At 40.0% G+C, this 18,620-nt stretch overlaps 1 protein-coding gene and 1 non-coding gene across 4 annotated transcripts in view; one reads left to right on the top strand and one right to left on the bottom strand.

Annotated features, from left to right (window-relative positions):
- LOC145447231 (uncharacterized) overlaps nucleotides 1-9,505 on the top strand; it is a 38,066-nt gene extending 28,561 nt beyond the window's left edge. For 2 of the 3 annotated variants that reach the window (XM_080325659.1, XM_080325652.1), the window contains exons 4-7: nucleotides 6,397-6,692; nucleotides 6,748-6,852; nucleotides 6,988-7,077; nucleotides 7,141-9,505. In XM_080325659.1, coding sequence (XP_080181785.1) covers nucleotides 6,397-6,692; nucleotides 6,748-6,852; nucleotides 6,988-7,077; nucleotides 7,141-7,272 — 623 coding nt within the window. In that variant the 3' untranslated portion in view covers nucleotides 7,273-9,505. The remainder of the gene's footprint in view (nucleotides 1-6,396; nucleotides 6,693-6,747; nucleotides 6,853-6,987; nucleotides 7,078-7,140) is intronic. The other variant, XR_013917505.1, reaches the window with a different exon arrangement.
- Nucleotides 9,506-17,741: 8,236 nt separating this feature from the next.
- Nucleotides 17,742-17,813, bottom strand: Trnap-cgg (transfer RNA proline (anticodon CGG)). The gene has a single exon. It is a non-coding gene; the product is annotated as a tRNA-Pro (tRNA).
- Between the last annotated feature and the right edge of the window lie 807 nt (nucleotides 17,814-18,620).

Here is an 18,620-nt window from a genome sequence, read left to right as displayed (position 1 = left end):
AATTGAAATAGGATTGACAAACATTACTACCAACTTTCATCCAGTCACTTGTCGAGATTATACGCATATTGATTTGAAACAATTATTGAAACCTCACAACTCTATTCGCGACCCCGCTTTCAGTTAGTCAAAGTGTTTCCGAAAGACTATTAATACGGCACCTTCATATTTTAACATCTTGCCATACTCAAAAAAGTCAATCACAAAAACATTGTCATTTTCTAAATCCAATTGTAACTTATCCAACCAACTCAAACATTATCTGTATGAAAAACAGCCAAATATACACGAGTACGTACAGACACTACAACCTAAAATCCAGGCCAAGTTCGGTTGTATTCATATTCCGACGACTCGTCTTTTTTATTCAACTGTAAAAGTTGTTACCATTCTGTAAGACAACGTTATTACTGCACGGGTTATTCTGCAAGATAAAGCAATCAACACTCGATATATTCTACAACACAAAAATAAATACTACTCGGTGCACGTGACTTGAGATTAACATATATTATGTTTTGAGTTTACGAGACCTGACTGTTTGTCTAATGTATAGTTGAGACTTCATTTATTACAATCGAGCGCTGGCGTCATATTGAAAGTTATCATGCTGTAAACATCCGTCAAATTGATTTTATATATGAGATTTTGTAATAGTTGATCATGACCTGATTATTAAATTATTCGCGTTAATTAGACCCGGTGTTGTGATAAAGGTTTTTATGTCAGCAACAAACTTTTCAGTGCCATTGTTATTAACATATTGAGTTGTAAAACTAGATTAGCGTGTCTTAAATATTATTGATTTGAAAATTATTCCATGTTGGTACAAATCACTCTGCGTATTACGGATATCAGAAAATATTTTACAAATGCAATCGTTTCCAGTAACCAAGACTAAAGATGAAACAACAATTTCGTTTGCTGATCAACGACCAGTACAATACTTCATTGTGGGAATCTGCGACGAAGAATTGAAACACATACCCCCATTTCCCAGTGTCAAGATGTATGAATTGGCATACCATTACTTGATTTAAAGATTTAAGGCATTCACACTTTTTCAAAAACATCATTAAATAGCTGGTTCGTGGTACAGAACTTGAATATAGCTTTCAATACAATATCCATTGTAGAATAATATTTATTAACTCGAAGACTTTTCGGGTGCCTCTTTTCAAGAGTTATCGGCACACTAAAGGGATTTAAAGATTTAAAGATTTAAAGATTTAAAAGCAAAACCAAAAAGGCAAAGTATGACGCAACAATCAAAATCTCAAACCATGAAATTCGCATTGTACCAATGGCAACAATAACAAACTATGAAGTATACGGACATACGGTACTATAGTAGCAGCACAATTTGTAAATAAACATCATTACAAAAACAAATTAGTATATGTGTGCTATACACCTCCGATTCAGCTAGACTTGTCTAATACACGAAACCCATAATATCAAAGAAACCGAAATACTCGCTACACTGAAATCTGTAAAATGTGTTTGCATCGTTATAGACCAAGGGTGGGCAAACTTTTGAGCTCGCGGGCCGCATTCAACATCTGAATCCATTCGCGGGCCGCACTGTATAAAATTGGGATTATAAACCAAAACGCAATATTGATATTTGATTATATAGTGAGGACATGGAGATAATACAGTTATGCTTATTTAAAACAAACCAAACATTGCATTGATGATATCGTACACGCGTCAGAAACATATATAGTGGTGAGATCTCATAGGCTGTAGGACCTCAATAATCAATTTGTCAAAACTATAGAGATCAAAGTCGGTTGAGCCGATTGTTAGAACAGGATTGAAATTTAAATCTGAGAGAAGCGATCTGCTCATTGATTTACCAATTCCACTTTTGGTTCAGTTCCAGGACACACAATGCTGACAGCATCCATGTTAGCATCAAACACGCTTCTAATATGTGTGGATAAAATATAAATACCCCAATTTTACGCATACAGACAACGAATCTACCCAAGACACGCCCGAATCGTTTTTTATCAGCACAACACTGAAATAATTAAAAATGGAGTGGCCAATCTGAAATCCCACTCGTGATCCAAATTATTTCAATCTCGTTGCAGCTAACTCGCTGGGTGATATTAAGTATTTTCCCTAGAGCAGTGGTTCCCAAACTTTTTAAGACAAGTATGGTGGTGAAAGATCTTGCGCCCCCTTATCGTCATATCACAAAACGCACCCAGGTTGCTAGCAAACCTAACGGGTAATTTGATGGCATGGAAGGTTACGACTGTGGATGAGAGATTTGTAGATGTAATTCAGACTAAAGACAGAGCAATATCATTGAACTGGATGTAAATCGCGCGGAGCGCGAAAATTTTTTCTGTTAAGCGCAGCTTAGCGCCTCCCTTCAGATGCTTTCACGTCCCCAGGGGGGCGCGCGCACCAGTTTGAGAATAACTGTCTTAGAATTATCATGGTGAAATATACTAATAAAAAGTTAATCAAGTCACTGCATTAATTCGATTTTTAGTGCCCATTTTATCAATATTTTTAAAAAGTTTTTTCAGACTCTCGCGGGCCGCATGCGGCCCGCGGGCCGTAGTTTGCCCACCCCTGTTGTAGGCTAATATTGATAAAAAATTATTCATTTGAATCTTCGAAAATAATTGCCATCACAAAACTCAAAGCATGCAAAAATCTTGGTTGATATGAATTTCGATTTGTGTCTTATGATACCAGCAAACGTTTTAGAAATATTTCGATATGTAAAACCTAAGTCGTATGTCAGATTAATAGTTGACTGGAAACTTGTTCACGTACCTCAACCATTACAGCAGGGGTCGCCAACTCAAAATGGGTTGCGGGCCACTTTTAAAATTTCATAACAGCCGCGGGCCGCATGTCTTCAATATCGATATAAACTACGCAACAACGTTTTCAAACTCAACGTCAGTAGTCTACAACGCCGTGCTACCTAACACAGACAATGGGCATAGTGACCACAAAGTAAGTAATATTTTATTAAAGGAATACAAATGCAACAAAAATCATTATCCTCAATTTCATTTTATTTTGAACTCTGAGCTGTGCTCGATTCCTGGAAACGCTCTAGCGACTAAGGAATCGATATTGGGGCTAGCGAGATACGTTACTAAGTGAAAGACCATCTCCACGTTAAGCTTGACCTTGCGGAAAGCCCTAAGTCAGTGATTCTCTAACTTTTTTATACACGCCCCCTTTATGATACTGAAAAATTTCACTCCCCCCTTACCGTCATATCACAAAATGCAACTACAATGCTAACAATCCCAACGGATAGTTTGATTGCATGGAAGGTTATGATTAATTGATGGGAGGATTCTATTATATGAATTCCGGACTATACACAAGATTTGTATATGATGTAAATCGCGCGGGGCGCGAAAAAAATACAAATGAACGCAGTTCCGCGCCCTTTTCGGATGCTTTCACACCCCCACAAGAGGGGCACGCCCCCCAGTTTGAGAACCACTGCCCGATGCCGTTTTCCAAACGTTTCAGTCTTGGCAGTGTTTGGGCCATTGCACGTCAAGGCAATAAGCCCTGCCCATTCATATCAGTTGGTTATATCTCCCTCGATGGAATGCAGTTGACATTGCCAAAGCCGTTTTAGTTAGTGAGGAATAGTGATGTTGGGCACCGGTGAATAGCTTATTTTGAAACAATAGCAACAACAATATGTGGAAACTGTAGTCAATTTCAGCTTTTCAAAATAGGTTTTCTTAGGTTTCTTCCGAACTTTCAAATCAAGTCGCGGGCCGCATGCGGCCCGCGGGCCGCGTGTTGGTGACCCCTGCATTACAGAATACTATTATACCATTGCCAGCCAAGCTATTACAAAAGTTATCGAAACCAAGTCTTCGAAAGTCGTTACCATCACATAAAACAATATGCACGACGTTTGCTAGATGTAATCTAGTTAGGTGTACCAGAATTATTCGTCAAACACACACCGGTAACGAAATCGAAAAGATATCCTACACCTGAACCTGATAGAACCGTTTTGTAATTTTAGTAGTATCCATTTCAATTTTTCCGTTTCCGTTCGTCAAAGTTAATGTAATCATAGTCACTAAAGAGCTTACTTGGATGTGGTTGAATTCTAGACCCAATAACGAGCCTAGTTTTCAACCAACCACACAAATCAAAAATATCGCGCACTCCACTATTACCAAATCACAAAGAAACGCCCGATACAAAATATAACTTGTTGTGTTGTTGCGGTATCATCTTCACAATATCCCACACAATACAAATAACGTTTTTGTGTAACATGCTATTGATTTGAATCTCACCAACCTGGAAGAGGATTTACTCACATTTTACATAATGGATATTGACCAACATCACTTCATCGGTATGGATTTTTTTATAGATACAAATTATATTAGTGTAGCAGAAAACAATTCAAAAACAATATTCATTCGTTGGGATTGTAGACTCATTGTGTTAGCGTTCATTCAATAGATCGTTTTTACCAGATCATAATATATTTCGAAAACCATCCTACTCGAATGGTCGAACTTGCCATGAGTTCGAACACTGTATACTTACCAAATCGAGTTGTAACCAAAATTCGATATCGTCATCATTTACCGATTCATGAATGCGACAAATACTAAGATATAAGTAATAACAAATATTACACATCCATCACCGAAATACCGTGTCGATTCCTACCATTACGATAATCGAAATACATTGAATCGAATAAGCCACAAACTCTTTTCGTACGTGACATCCGATGTTGGTACAATATTGAATAAAATTATGTTAGTCATCTTCGATTTTCAAACTAAAAAACTAGTTACTTTGTAGAAAATGAATTATTATCCTTACAAAGAAACACCAAGGTATGAAAGACGTTTACATAACGCGAAATATTCGACTTCTCTCGATATTCTCATGCTAAGAACCTGCGCAATGATTGGTGACGCTTTCAAACTGTTTCGGTACCTCAAGAACTTTATTGTATGAATGGGTGTTCGTGTTTCTTAATATCCAAACAGTCCAACTTACGGTAACATCAGAGTTGTCTACACAAAAGTTTGCATGTGTACAATATGTGAAAACCATGCGTAAGTCCTTCTTAGCCGCGGCATCTATCCGAGTTTAGTTAACACAAATTTAGTACACCGGCATTGGAATGTCAGCAACTCTTTACGGGTGCAGTCACCAATTTATTCGGCTAACTCGTCATGATCATTCTTGAAATGAACGCAAACAAACACGGTCACTAACTTGAGTTAACCTTAAAACTACATCAAGTTTTAAATTTGCTTGTAGCTGTAGGATTATTCGCATACACCGATTAAGAATATTATTGAACTCGTAAGTATTCTATTTCAACGAAATTTCGTTTTATTCCAACCGCAAAAGATAATGTCTAATCGTAAGACTTGAAACAAATCGCCTATTTGTTTGATCATAACAGACGTAAAACAAAAAGATCACCGTGATTTTGTAAACTGGTCATACTAATCAACACAATTGTCAATATTAGAACACAAGTCGTCAGACTTTTTATTGAAAGTAGCATTTCAAATTGTAGAAATAGCTTCGTCATTGCGTATATCATTCATACAAATTACATTTATGCGACACCGGAACAAAGTTTTTTTTATTTGAATAAAACAATTCATTCCTCTTCGACTTGTGGTTTTAAATTACATTCGACAATTCATCACGAATGAGTTGTATCGAAATTACGGAAGAGTTGTACAACAAACATTTTAGAAAGTAACTAAGCTACCTAACACAATCGCGAATCGATGTTTCCAAGTACACTACAATAGCTCAATGGAGTTGTCATTCCAAAATACACGCACGCTCGATTTGTATTTTAACTGGTGGGGGACTATTTAGGAATCGGTCGCAATGTCATATCCCACAACCAATGCAAAGTCTATCGTCGGAATCTGCGACAATGAATTGAAACATGCGCACATACGCAGTATGAAAATATCACCGGGGATCGAGTACCATTTAAAGCGTGTTAAACTCTCTATCGAACGTGGGAAATGTAAAACAATTAGGAATATCTTTACTGGATGGACCCTATTCTACTAGACTTGTGTAATACGCAAAACTCGTAACAATAATAAAATCGAAGTACGCGCTATACACTGAAGTCAACAAAAATCTTTTTCTATTGTTGTTCACAGTAGTGATAAGACATTGCGGATTTAAACCATTTAAAATAATTTTCATCATGTAACTAAACTACTGTCATGGCAGTTATTTTTTCAAATTTATCCAAAATATTCACATCATGGATGTCATGGCTACAGTGGGTTATTTCCACACTGCCGCAAGAATCTTGTAATTATGACGCGCAAGACCGTCATCGGCACTATGTTTCGTGTTTCGTCACAGTGTCGGCTCAAACGAGCAAGCGGGAAGTTCTCGGTCGATCGATTCGTTCGCAGCTCGAGAAGGAGCGAGGCAACATGGAACTGTACACAGTGATCTACGAATCAGACAACGACGATCTCATGAAGCAGCTTGACTGCATCGATGTATGGCACACCTCATTGAGTCGCATCCAAGCTCACGTCGTTGGAACGCTCGTTGCGAGGAGTCAAGGACTTCATGGGTTGGTTTTATACGACTGCAATATCGACGACGAGATATTGGCCGTCATCGCGAGATGTCTCAAGCAGCCAGTCCACGTGAGTCGCTCTGTTACGTCATACCTCCGCAGTGGAACAACAAAAACCGTTTCAGGTGAAGGAAGTGAATTTGCGTGGCAGCCTCATTTCAGCGCGCGCGCTCCGTCCGTTTCTCCGACACCCTCGGATCGAAGCGTTATCTGGAAAACTGTGTTGGGAGGTGAGTTATAGTCATATGGTGACGCCATAATCAACGCAAACATGTTGGATCGTGAGTCATGCTCACGCCGTCAAACACGCGATCAAGGTCCGTGTGATATGACGTCACCATGGTTTAAATTCACACAATGTTCAGGTAGTCTTGCTGCACGAGTGCGACTTGGAGATGGAGGCCGATGACGTCATCATCACGATTGCTGAGTGGAAGGGTCGCTTCAACATCGAGGTTTGTTTTGTCTCAAAATGAAAATGGGTCGACTGTGACGAAACTAGGGTTTTATGTTCGCAGGATTCCAGCCTGTCATTCGATCGTTCCTGCAGAGAAGTGAAATTTCTCGAGGAACTTTTTGGTGCAAAGCTGGTTGAAAATTTCTGCCTTGATCGCAATTTATCAATACCGCACGGTCTTGGACAACTATAAAATTGCGACTTATCCAAATTAGAATACCATTTGAGATGTTCCCAAATACCTGATTGAAATTCAAATTATAACTGCTCAGTTTTTTTTTATGCATGGCGGTTGCTGTACTTCAAGACAACGATTTTCCATGCGTCTGTGTCGATGTCCATGTTTTCTGCTTCCTTGATCATTCTGAAATGACTAAAATCAAAACCCTAATAGAGTAGCCGACTCTTTCTTAGTGAGTATTTTTTATTATTGATATGGGAATAAGTTATTCTGAATGACATTAATATACTCAAGTTAACAATGTAATATCAATTATGTGAGATTCTCGATGTTTCGTCACCATTTTATGCTAACTTTCTATATCTTAAATCAGTGGTTATAAACCTTTTTGTCTTCGCGGACCCCTTTTGGACCGTCACGGACCCCCATAACAATACATTTCACGAATTATATTAGAATTTGATTACTGTGATTTAGCTCTAATTTAGTGAAATTAGACAACTAGAATTATCTAGTTGTCCAAGTCTGCTATGTACAGACATGATGTTTTCGAGCGTGAAAATTTGAGTTTCGTTTCTCGTCGTAGTTTAGTGATAATTGCTGTCATGTATTCGAGTATCACTCAGAACATCATCACCGAGAGTGTGATACGCGAAGCAATAAATACAATGATGCTGGTTCTGGGCCAGTGGTTGTCAACCTTTTAATGTGGCGAGATAGCGTAGTGGTGTAATCTACGGCTGCAACACCAATGGGTTGTGGGCTCGAGTCGGACCAAGGTTTATCTAGCTCCTTGCCATATCATCCGCGTATGCGGTGTCTTATGAAAGTCTAGAAGTGGACCGTGCTACAACTCGGCAGCTACTAAATAAAAATGATTGGCCTGGTCTTAATTATCATAGTCGAGACACATCATCAATACCTCAAAAGAAACAAACATCCTTTTGACCTCGCGGACCGGCGAACCTTCCAGGGCGAGACTTTAAATTCAATTACGACAACTTTAATGTAATATTGGAAACTCCATTGAATGACGCCGTATTTATACTAAAACTATATAGCAGTTCTGATGAATTTTCTACAAGAGGAAGCTCACGAAATCCTGTTAAAGACCACTAACTGGAATATGATTGTTTGGTGTCCTTCGAAAGTAATGCGAATTTGCTATAGCCTGTATTATACCGCTTATAGTTGCTTATTTGCAGTTTGTTTAAGATTCTCCGTAGCTTTCGCATATCAGTTGTCTGAAACGAGTTTTGGGCTGCTTTTTGACAGTTTGCAATAATATCTGTATATGTATTTGTATATGTTGTATTGAAAGCTATCTTCAAGTTCTGTACCACGACCCAGCTATTTAACATCTGTACCGTTGTAGCGGACCTAAAGTAGACCATGAACTCTGCATTGCGATGCCATGCTGAAATACGTTCCACAATTCTCAATTAATTCAAACGTGATGTTTATTTCACTAATCAATGGAAAAGCACTCATCTTCTTGCGTTTTGGAATTGAGAAATAAAACTGTAGTATATCTGTTCTACACAGAAATATGTTTCGGTATTTTTATACCAGCGTGCGGCAGATACGGCCTGCGACGGCATTTTGAGCAGCCCGCAGACAGTTTCCTTCCTGAAATTGAAATTCTAATCTGAAAATATTAGCAAATTTTCTGCGTCACAAAGTGAATCCAAGTTTCGCCAACCTGCGAAAGATGCTCATGAAGCTACTTCCTATGCTGAGGTCTACATAGATTTGCGAGCAAATATTTCCGACCATGAACTTTTTAACAAGACATGGCTGCGTCCCAATAAAACTGATGTCCACTTGCAGTCTTTAACAAGGATTTCTACATTCTACAAGCATCCAGATTTGTTGATAACTTTGATTCACAACAGATGTTTGATTGACTATAATAATAAGTTAATATTCATTTAATAGCCTACTGTTTTTGTATCTATGCTCTAAACTTGAAGTTTATATTAAATACGATTTATTCCTCGTATAGGTGAATAAAAACTCGATTAATCTGGTCCGCCAAGTACTTCATTTTCCCATTTCAGTGCCGGTGACCGGGAAGTTGACCGCCCCTGTTCTTGTATGATTTAAATCGATGGAATATAGTTTATGCGTATTCTCACGGATATGTAGATGGTTACTGTATTGTGCAATATAAATTTGTTTCAACTTCTCGATGCTTCGTATTCGATCCTCTATTTTGGTTGATAATAACAGATTGTACCATGTAGTTCAGAGTTGTCAAACTCAATTGACGTCGCTTGAGTGAGGACTGCAAGTAGGAAAATTGACTCAAGTACTCCGATAAAGAAGAGTTATTCGAGAATATTTCAAGTAGAAGTGGAAGTGGATTAAAGACAAATTGATCTAATCAAGTCCTGCGAGTATGAAAATCTAGTTGAGTGCATCGAAAAAGTAGAGATAGTTCAACTAGATCTGTACTGCGCTCATTTCTTGCATGTTTTGACAATCTCACCCACAAAATCCAGATTACTGTCAACTTTTAAATTGAAGAGTGCGCAGAGCCAGAGGATTTGTCGGAAAAACTCATGTATAGAATTATAAAAAGTAGAAAAAAAACAGTATTAGTGCAAGTAGGCCAAACCTGCTTAAATAGTTCAAAAAAGTACAAGTACTTCGCCACTGAATCCCGTCACGAGATCACTGGATTGATGAAATACCTTCATCATTGAGATATTCGATTACAATATCTCAACAGAATTCTACAATTGCATAGTTGAGATCACTCAATTTACCGTCAGGGTAGCCTATACATTAAAACCTGTAGCCAAAAAATATACTCAAGTATTAGAAGTAGAATGAGTAACGCAAAATTCTAACCCAGTACGAGTGGAAGTATGTGCTTGTAGATCAAACCTTAACTACTTGAAGTATTAATAGAACTAGCAGGGTTTGAAAATTACTTCAATTATTTTATGCATTTCCCGTGATTACAAGTTTCGGTAATTTGCAAAACGTCTCAATCCATTTTAACAGTGGAGTAAGCGTCGTATCAATTCGATTCAACGGGATGAGGTGACTATTCCATGCTCTATATCAGTGATGAGCGAACTGTGATATTTTTCAAATTTCGATTCTACTACTGAAAAAACGAATAACCGCACGTTTTAGAGAATAATTGAACTTCGTGCTCAAGTCTCCGAGTCACAAATCAAACTCGTTTTAATAGTTTTGACTTGAGAGTCATTTTCAATTCACCACCGAGTCAAGTCCGAGTCGGTGAGCAGAGGGTCTTAAGTCCGAGTCATGGAATTATGACTCGAGTCCTAGTCCAAGTCATTGTGTTGACTGCTCAGTTTCCAGTTAAAGTCTTGTTAAACACACTTTTTATAACTCTGTTTGGTGATATCGAATGGTTCCAATTTATAATATACTAATTTTCCTCACTTTTAACAGTTTCTGTGGCATTTTCAAATGCCAGTGCCAATAGACGAAATCTCAATAATGTCGTTAATAGTTAACTAAACTTCGAAATTACAGTAAAATATCAGTCTTGGCCGTCTGAGTCTCGAGTCATATGACTTAGTCCGAGTCATGCGTAATGACTCGAGTCGAAGTCGAGTCAATACAGATATTGACTCGAGTCGAGTCATGTCCGCAACGAAAATGATTCGATTCAAGTCGAGTCATCAGAAAATCGCGACTCGAGTCGGACTAAAGTCGAGTCATGACTCGAGTCAATACAATCCTGATTTCGTGTAATAGAAGCCGGGCCTAAAATAACAACATGTACGATTATGCCCTTCTCCTGTATGCCTAGTGCCTACTACACATCACAGCAATGTTGGGATCAAGTCACTACCTTCGAGTCACGAGTCATTTCGAGTCATTGAACATTTTGACTCGAGTCAAGACAAGTCAATCGATTTTCGAAGGTGACTCGAGTGAAGTCAAGTCAAGTCACGAGTCAAGTCACAATTCAAGTCAAGTTACCTTTTCCAAGTATGAATCATCATTACGTCACTGCATTTTGCTAGCTGTCTGAAATACAGGTTGATTGGTCATTGATTTCGAACCAATGAACGAATATAGAGTTGAAAATACACGCAAGAAGGCGCTGATAGTGTAATGGTTGTGCGTCCGGCTTCTCGATCAGTAGGTCGTGGGTTCGATCCATATGGCCGGGTCAGACCAAAGACTCGAAAACTGGTATCCGCGGCTATCCTGCTAGGCGCTCGGCAATCACGGATAGCATGGAGGAGAAAAAAACCGGGGGTACTTGCAGACTAGACCTTACTATGAAGGCCGTGTCGCATCTCCGTCGTCAAAGCATCTCGATGGTGCAGATGAAAAAGAATACGATCTCTCTCTCTCTCTGTATCGCTCACATATAGGCAACGTAGAACTGCTAAACTACGTAACTAATTGCATAGCCTCAGTTCATAGTTACCATCCAAAATAGAGAATAGAGAAACGAATTGATAGGATGGAATACATTATCCATTTAAAATTTGATATGATACAATTCGAGCCTGCGCCAATTGGTGAGGACTATATGTAAACTATATTCGAACTCAATTTCAATAAAACAAGAGGTTTGGTTAAGGTAAGAAGAGAGAAGAGAAATATACATTTTGCCATTAAATTACTTTATAATGCTAGTTTACGACAAAGTATATATTTGTTAGAGTGAGAGAACAATGGAGGCTCAGTAAAACGCACGATCATTGAATGTTTGGTCGCTCTCGCGAGTTACAGCAGCGTTTCGTGAACAATCCGAACATACGCAAGATACAGTGATTTTTATCGACACCGATTACTTGATGACTTGAAATTGACTCGTGAATTTTGCTCCGAGTAACGAGTCAATCCACATTTTTGATACGCCGAGTCCAGTCAAGTAATTTTAGCAAAGTGACACGAGTCAAGTCAAGTCATACGAAAAAGGTGACTCGAGTTAGACTCGAGTCAAGTCATGTTTCGAGTCATCCCAACACTGCATCACAGTAATCGTCATTCTGCGTTAGAGCAACAAGACAGCTATTTTAAACTAGAAAAACTGCGTGTCCATATATAGGTATACCTGAAGAATCACAACATGTACAATGTACATATATGTGCCTAATGCCCATAGAGAACTTGTGAACTACTGAACAAACTTGCTAGTAGGCTATTTGCTTCGGCAATTCAATACGCCATAGGTCAAAGTTAATTAGTGAAGATGAGCTATACCTTAGTGACATTTAACAACATTTTCGCCTGACTTGTGACCGGTTTTCCCACTATGATTGGGTTTCATACAAACTATAAAAGACTACCACAGTGCCACGCTTTAAAAAGAGGAGACCACCATCCACTCTGTGATGGTCACATTCGCAAAATTACTACCGCTCCCAGCTTAACAACGTTGGTGGTTTTTGCACCGGCCCTGACATTACAAAATAAAAACTTCATGAAGCAACGACTTTTCTCCTCGTCTCTCCGATCGTACCGTGGTCCTGGTTTCGAAACCAACGTACCCCAGTCCGGATTTTTCCATGCTAAAAGTCCAACGGATCCATTTCTTTCGAAAATCACAATCCGCACCCAACGAAAATAACCCATAGTCCGAATCCTATCCAGTCCAAGTCTATTCCAGTGCTCATCTCTCCCAGTCTCTCATGAATAAACCGCTAAATAGGGGGTGTAACCATCAAACGACCATAATCTTTTCGGGTAGCCTATATATGATGTTGAAGTTTTCATTCAGGTTTCTGTTGTTGCAGTTGTCAGTCTCCTTCCTAGTAAAAGCAGAATTCAGTGTCGAAAAACAATCGTGATTTCTGTCTTCAGGTCAGAATTATATACTGTTGTCATATGAGAAAGATTCACCAATTGCATTACTAGAGTATCAAAACACGATCTGTAGCTGTCAGATACGGGACCGATTTAGAAGTTGCTGAATGATAACCATTGTCGCGACTGTAATGAAATTCACGGCTACCGTGTCTGCATTGTGGGGTTCGGGGCGACATTCCTATTCTGAATCAGGGCTTTGGAGCAGCCGTAAATTTAAACTGCTCCAGCTCCGGCTCCGGAGCTTTCTTCTATCATACATTTGCTCCGGCTCCAGCTCTGGAGCCGCATTATTACCACTGCTCCGGCTACGGCTCTGATATTATCGAATGGGGCTGACTGTATCAGGGGTGGTCGACCCGCGGGCCAAAAGTGGCCCGCGAGAGGGTTTTGCGTGGCCCGCGATGTAATTTCCTACTATATATTATCGAAAATGAATTGCTCAGACTGTGAACTTGCAATGCCAACCAAAAATTACATATCTGGCTGCGACTCTTGGGATGTTGATGACTAAAATATCAGTTCCGACGCATTGGCAGGTCCAGGGTCCAGTCAAATTCTCAGTAAATCGTCGTACATTACAATAAACTAAATAGTAATGAAATTTTTCTTCACGCTTCGCGTGTTTAATTGTCACACGATTTCTTGCTTGGTAGCCTACCCCCTACTGAAAATAAAAAGACGCCTAATTTACCCGATTGAGTCTGACTGTGTTCGCAATTACGGGAGAAACAAGATCGTCTTTAACCCTACTCGCGCGGTCGGCCGCCAGGCCAAATTTTGATGCATCAACCAAAATGTTCATAAAATGCGAATGCCGGGACTTGAACCGACGTCCAATGTATCGCCGTGATCAGAAAATAGCCGCCTAACCAACTGAGCTACCCGGAAGGCTCGGTCGAGAGAGGTGACGGTGATATTTGAACAAGTCTACGCAATTTCTCAAAAGTAAACGAGGAATTTGTTTTTCGTTTTCACCTGACGTGATACATAATCCTTCCCATGGTGAATGTCCACATGGTTATCTTACATATCGATTTCGGCATTCAAACAAGACATTACAGAGCTTGATAACTTCACGCAATCGCGCGCACGAGACTGGAAGGTTTTCGTTATAAGCATGATTCACGGCCGCCGTCGATTACGTCATCGCGGTAGAGACTACGCGCCTTGTAATTCGCGTTTATTCGGCTTTGCCTGATCTAATTATATGAGTCAAAATCCATGTTACTGATCTTATAGATACTATTGATCGTACATAACTAACAAAATGTTCAATTTGCGACTGCACAAGGCCATCGTAAGTAAATATATTGCTTTGTTTGACACTTCTCATCGGCGCGCGATTTCTCTTGTTGCTTCATTTCATATCAATTTGAAACATGTTCTACACATCGATTGTCCGATACAGGTTCGTCAGTATATGGGCATATGATCAACACCTATTCATTGAAGTCTACTGTAACTTCTTATAACATCTAAAACGGATGATTCAACTGTCTGTATGGTGTTGTTATTACAGGCGCGAGTACCGTATACTCGCGTAACTTACACACCCATTTCTACAGTGTTTAGCACTGGCGTCGGGAACTCATATAAGACCAAACTCCGTGATACTGATCGTGTTGAAGTGTTATGGACTGCATCTAACTTTGTGTGTGACATTCAACAGTATTAGGCAATCGTAAGTGAATGTATACGACCTTATGCGGCAATGCTCACACGTGCACGGCATTTTTCACGTAACAGAATATTGCTTCATTTCACACCAATTTGAAGCGTGTTCTATCCAACTAATTTCCGTTATTATGGTTTCAATGAACTCTTGCAATCAACAACTACTCTAAAACGACAAATGTGTCTGCTTACGACGTGTAGAACGAAAGATACATGGGATTATAAGAGCAGCGTTCATTCAGGCGAACTGAGCTACAGATTGTATTTTGCGGGAAACGTTTTTCCGTGTTCAATATGCATTCTGAACAGGTTTTGCGATAAGTCAATGGAATATATATAGCTCATCGTATGCGTATTGACAATATCTATTTATAGACGATAACTGTAACCGTTTATGACCACTACAACGCAAGATGTCGTTAATTGATTGAAGCGTGTTTGTTAAAAACTGTGCATGGATCCTATAGGATCCACCCGCGGCAAAAGGGTTAACATTACCGGTGCTGAAAGAGAAGCAACTCCCACGAGCCAAGGTTAGTGCAAGCGTATGGAAGAAGGATGGAAGTGAAGCTATACTTGTCACTAACCTTATTGGCAATAATCTTCCTCAAATGATTCTTCTCACAAGCACATTTATTGTTGCACTCAACAGAAATCCCGAAGAGAAATAAACTGATGTATGAAATATGAAAGATATAGATTAGTGGTTCTTAACCTTGCCTCCACGCCCCTTGGGGGTGGTGAAGGGGGCGGAAACGCTCAGGGGGCGATACGGGGGCGCTGAGCTCAGGGGGGCGATATGGGGGGCGCTGGAGAAAAATGGCTTCGCAGTAGATGATGTGGTAGTAGTAGGACATATCCCTAATGAGTATTCAGGTGTAATTGTCCATAGGCGCCTAAATGAGTGGCACCGAATGTTCCCGTTTTTGCAATCTGAACCTCAGAAGACGAATTCCATATGGCAGGGAAAAATTATATGCCAGTGAAGAAATACCAATTTGAAATCTCGTGCATCTTTTAGTTTAGTACGATTGGGCGATTCTATATTTTTTGATATAGCAGACAGGTGGTCACGAAATAACATCATGCTACGAAGTCATACTAACGGGTCCGCCCGCGCGAATATGTTTAATTATTTGTTACGGGCCTTACGGTTTCCAAGACGCATAACAATGTTCCCTCTACGTTTTGACGAGTCTGCGCACACTCACCAACTCACTGCGCAGACCCTTGGACAACCGTGCGTAACGACTAAGCAAAAGGTCATAACTTCGGATTTGTTGTGCGCAACGTAGATTTTCTGTGCGCCGAGACCGTGTCAGCAATGCGCACGTGCACAGCTTATAGAGGGAACATTGCACCTCACTCAGCTCTACCGGTGAATCTGGTAACGTGAGCAGAGAGGACAAGAAATTGATAGCAATATGCAATTCCCGATCTTATTGACCGGTTTTATCATGAATTGTCGAACATTTTCGTGCTTCGCACTAGCTCGCTAAACAGTACAGCTGATTTCGTGGCAAAAGCGAACAACGTGATGGCTTGGTAGATTTATCACCCTATGGGAGCCCAAGACCCGAGTTTTTTCGGGAGGCCTGACGAAGTGCCTGATAATGGGTATACGCCCGTAGATGTTCAATTATTATTGAGGGGTCCTACCTTTTCAAACACACCTCACTCAGCTCTATCGGTAAATCTGTTTATCATACCCCTAGACCAGGGGTTCTCAGCCCTTTCTTTGCCGTGGCCCATTTTCGGTTTAAAAATGTGCTGTGGCCCCCCTGATATCTTACAGTCACAATCCTGTTTAATGAGTGGTCATGGACAGCGGCGATATGCCCATTTCTCTAAAATATGCGTATTTTTCTCTAACTAGTGATATTTAAATCTCGATGTATCGGGAAATGATATCGCGCGAAGCGCGAAAAAAAATTATAAGCTGAATAAATATCCTCCAACAAACTACCAACGAAATAATCTTGGGCCCCTTCGAGCTCTTCCAATTGGGGGTGTGGACGCGGCAGTTACGGCCCTGGTAGATCATGAGCTGAAACTCCTACGTAGATTATTTTCTGCCGCTGCTCCATTTGCGTCGCGAAACACGATCATCAGATCCCCACACTGTGTGATTGGGACTTTAGTGATACTATTGTGGGGAATATTATAATCATTCTGGGCCACCATCAAACAATTCATTGGTGAATGGCGTAATACAGAGTAGTGGAGAAAGATTTTTCAATATGTATGATGTACTTTGTATGTCTTGTACCAAAACAACTGAAGTTGCGATGTCAGAATATTCAATCCAATGATGCAATCAATTCCTGCGACTCTTTCATTATGTACAATGCGCTCCGATGAATCCTCAATCCATTAAGATTCGTTGTGGTGGTGCAGTATACTTCAGAAGTTACTAATAATTTGCAATTATGGCTATTTTTAGCTTGCAATAATACGGCCTGCAGAAGTACAGTAAATCTGCACATCAATTGCACTTCATTGCGATTTCATTACATACCCCTTTGACGGCATACGACATATGACCCTGCCGGAATACTTGGTTACATCAGCATTATCTTCCAGCTATAATACACTTGAAATTATTTTAGTTGCTGTTAGCAGTAGGTTGTTATAGCCAGTAGAAAAAGCCCTAACGTTTTGGATTTGTACATACTGACTTCATACGTGCCACTACGTCTAATCAGAGTCGGATGAAAGCTTTATATGTAGCCTACGTATAATTAGATAATACGAATATATTTTTAGCGAATAACATAAGAAATATACCTAAACTTACATTAATTCTGCAATTTTCTAAATATAGCTCTGTGGCCCACCTCTAAATGCTCTGTGGCCCACCCTTTGAGAACCCCTGCCCTAGACCAACGAGCCGACGGGTGCACTGTCTGAACTAGATTTTAAACTTTTATTTGTAAATACCTCCTGAATTCATAGATATCGTGGTAGATTTAAAAAAAATATAGTCATGACACGGGCTCGTCCGGGATTTGAACCCGGGTCCTCTCGCACCCGAAGCGAGAATCATACCCCTAGACCAACGAGCCGACGGATTCATCGTCCAGTGGGGGCAACTTCTCGAGTCGGCGGGCCGGATATAGGAAAATAAAGTACTTGGCGGGCCGGATTGATGAATCGATACATTATTCGCCCATTTATCCACATTTCACATATACAAGGGATAAATCGCATTTAATGAATACATTTTAACGACAGTAACGTCACTTCAAAGCCATTTCTCGCCGATAATGACGAAGACCACGTGGATTTGAGAATAGCATTGTCATACAGGCGCCGCCATGTCTGCTTCTATCTGATCAATCAACACACGGTGCAATCCTCAATTAAGATTTCAAGGAGATCGATAACCCCGGTACCCCTAATGTACCAACATATAAATTCATTAGGGTTGAGTAGGTGACGAGATAGCATCGCTGTTCAACTGTGTGGCCTGAGAAATCTCGATAATGAATTCATGCGGTCCGCGACCTCTACGAAATTTGAAAAGTGGCCCGCGGCCCGTTTTGAGTTGGCGACCCCTGGTATAAGCAGTGTTTTCGTCTTACAAAAGCCTAGAAGTGTGCCGTGCTACAAGTCGGCGGTTACAGAATGAAAAATAAGAAATATCAGCCTGGTGTAATTGACCATTGTAGTCGACAAACACCATGATTACCACAAACGACATTAGCGTTGAGTACATCGCAAATGCCGATATTGCAAGTCTTCTCGCTTCGACGAACTTTAGCGTAAGCTCCACTCTAGCACGCTGCGCATATACGTATATAATAACATGCAGTCACTAAAATTTGACGTTGTAACCAAGTAGTGGGAATTCTCGGCAGACTAGGGCCGCG

This window comes from Botryllus schlosseri, chromosome 1 (assembly GCF_051294905.1).
Source record: "Botryllus schlosseri isolate E-star chromosome 1, Bs_hap1, whole genome shotgun sequence".
In the NCBI taxonomy this organism is placed as follows: domain Eukaryota; kingdom Metazoa; phylum Chordata; class Ascidiacea; order Stolidobranchia; family Styelidae; genus Botryllus; species Botryllus schlosseri.
This window is presented reverse-complemented; position numbering and strand designations above follow the sequence as displayed.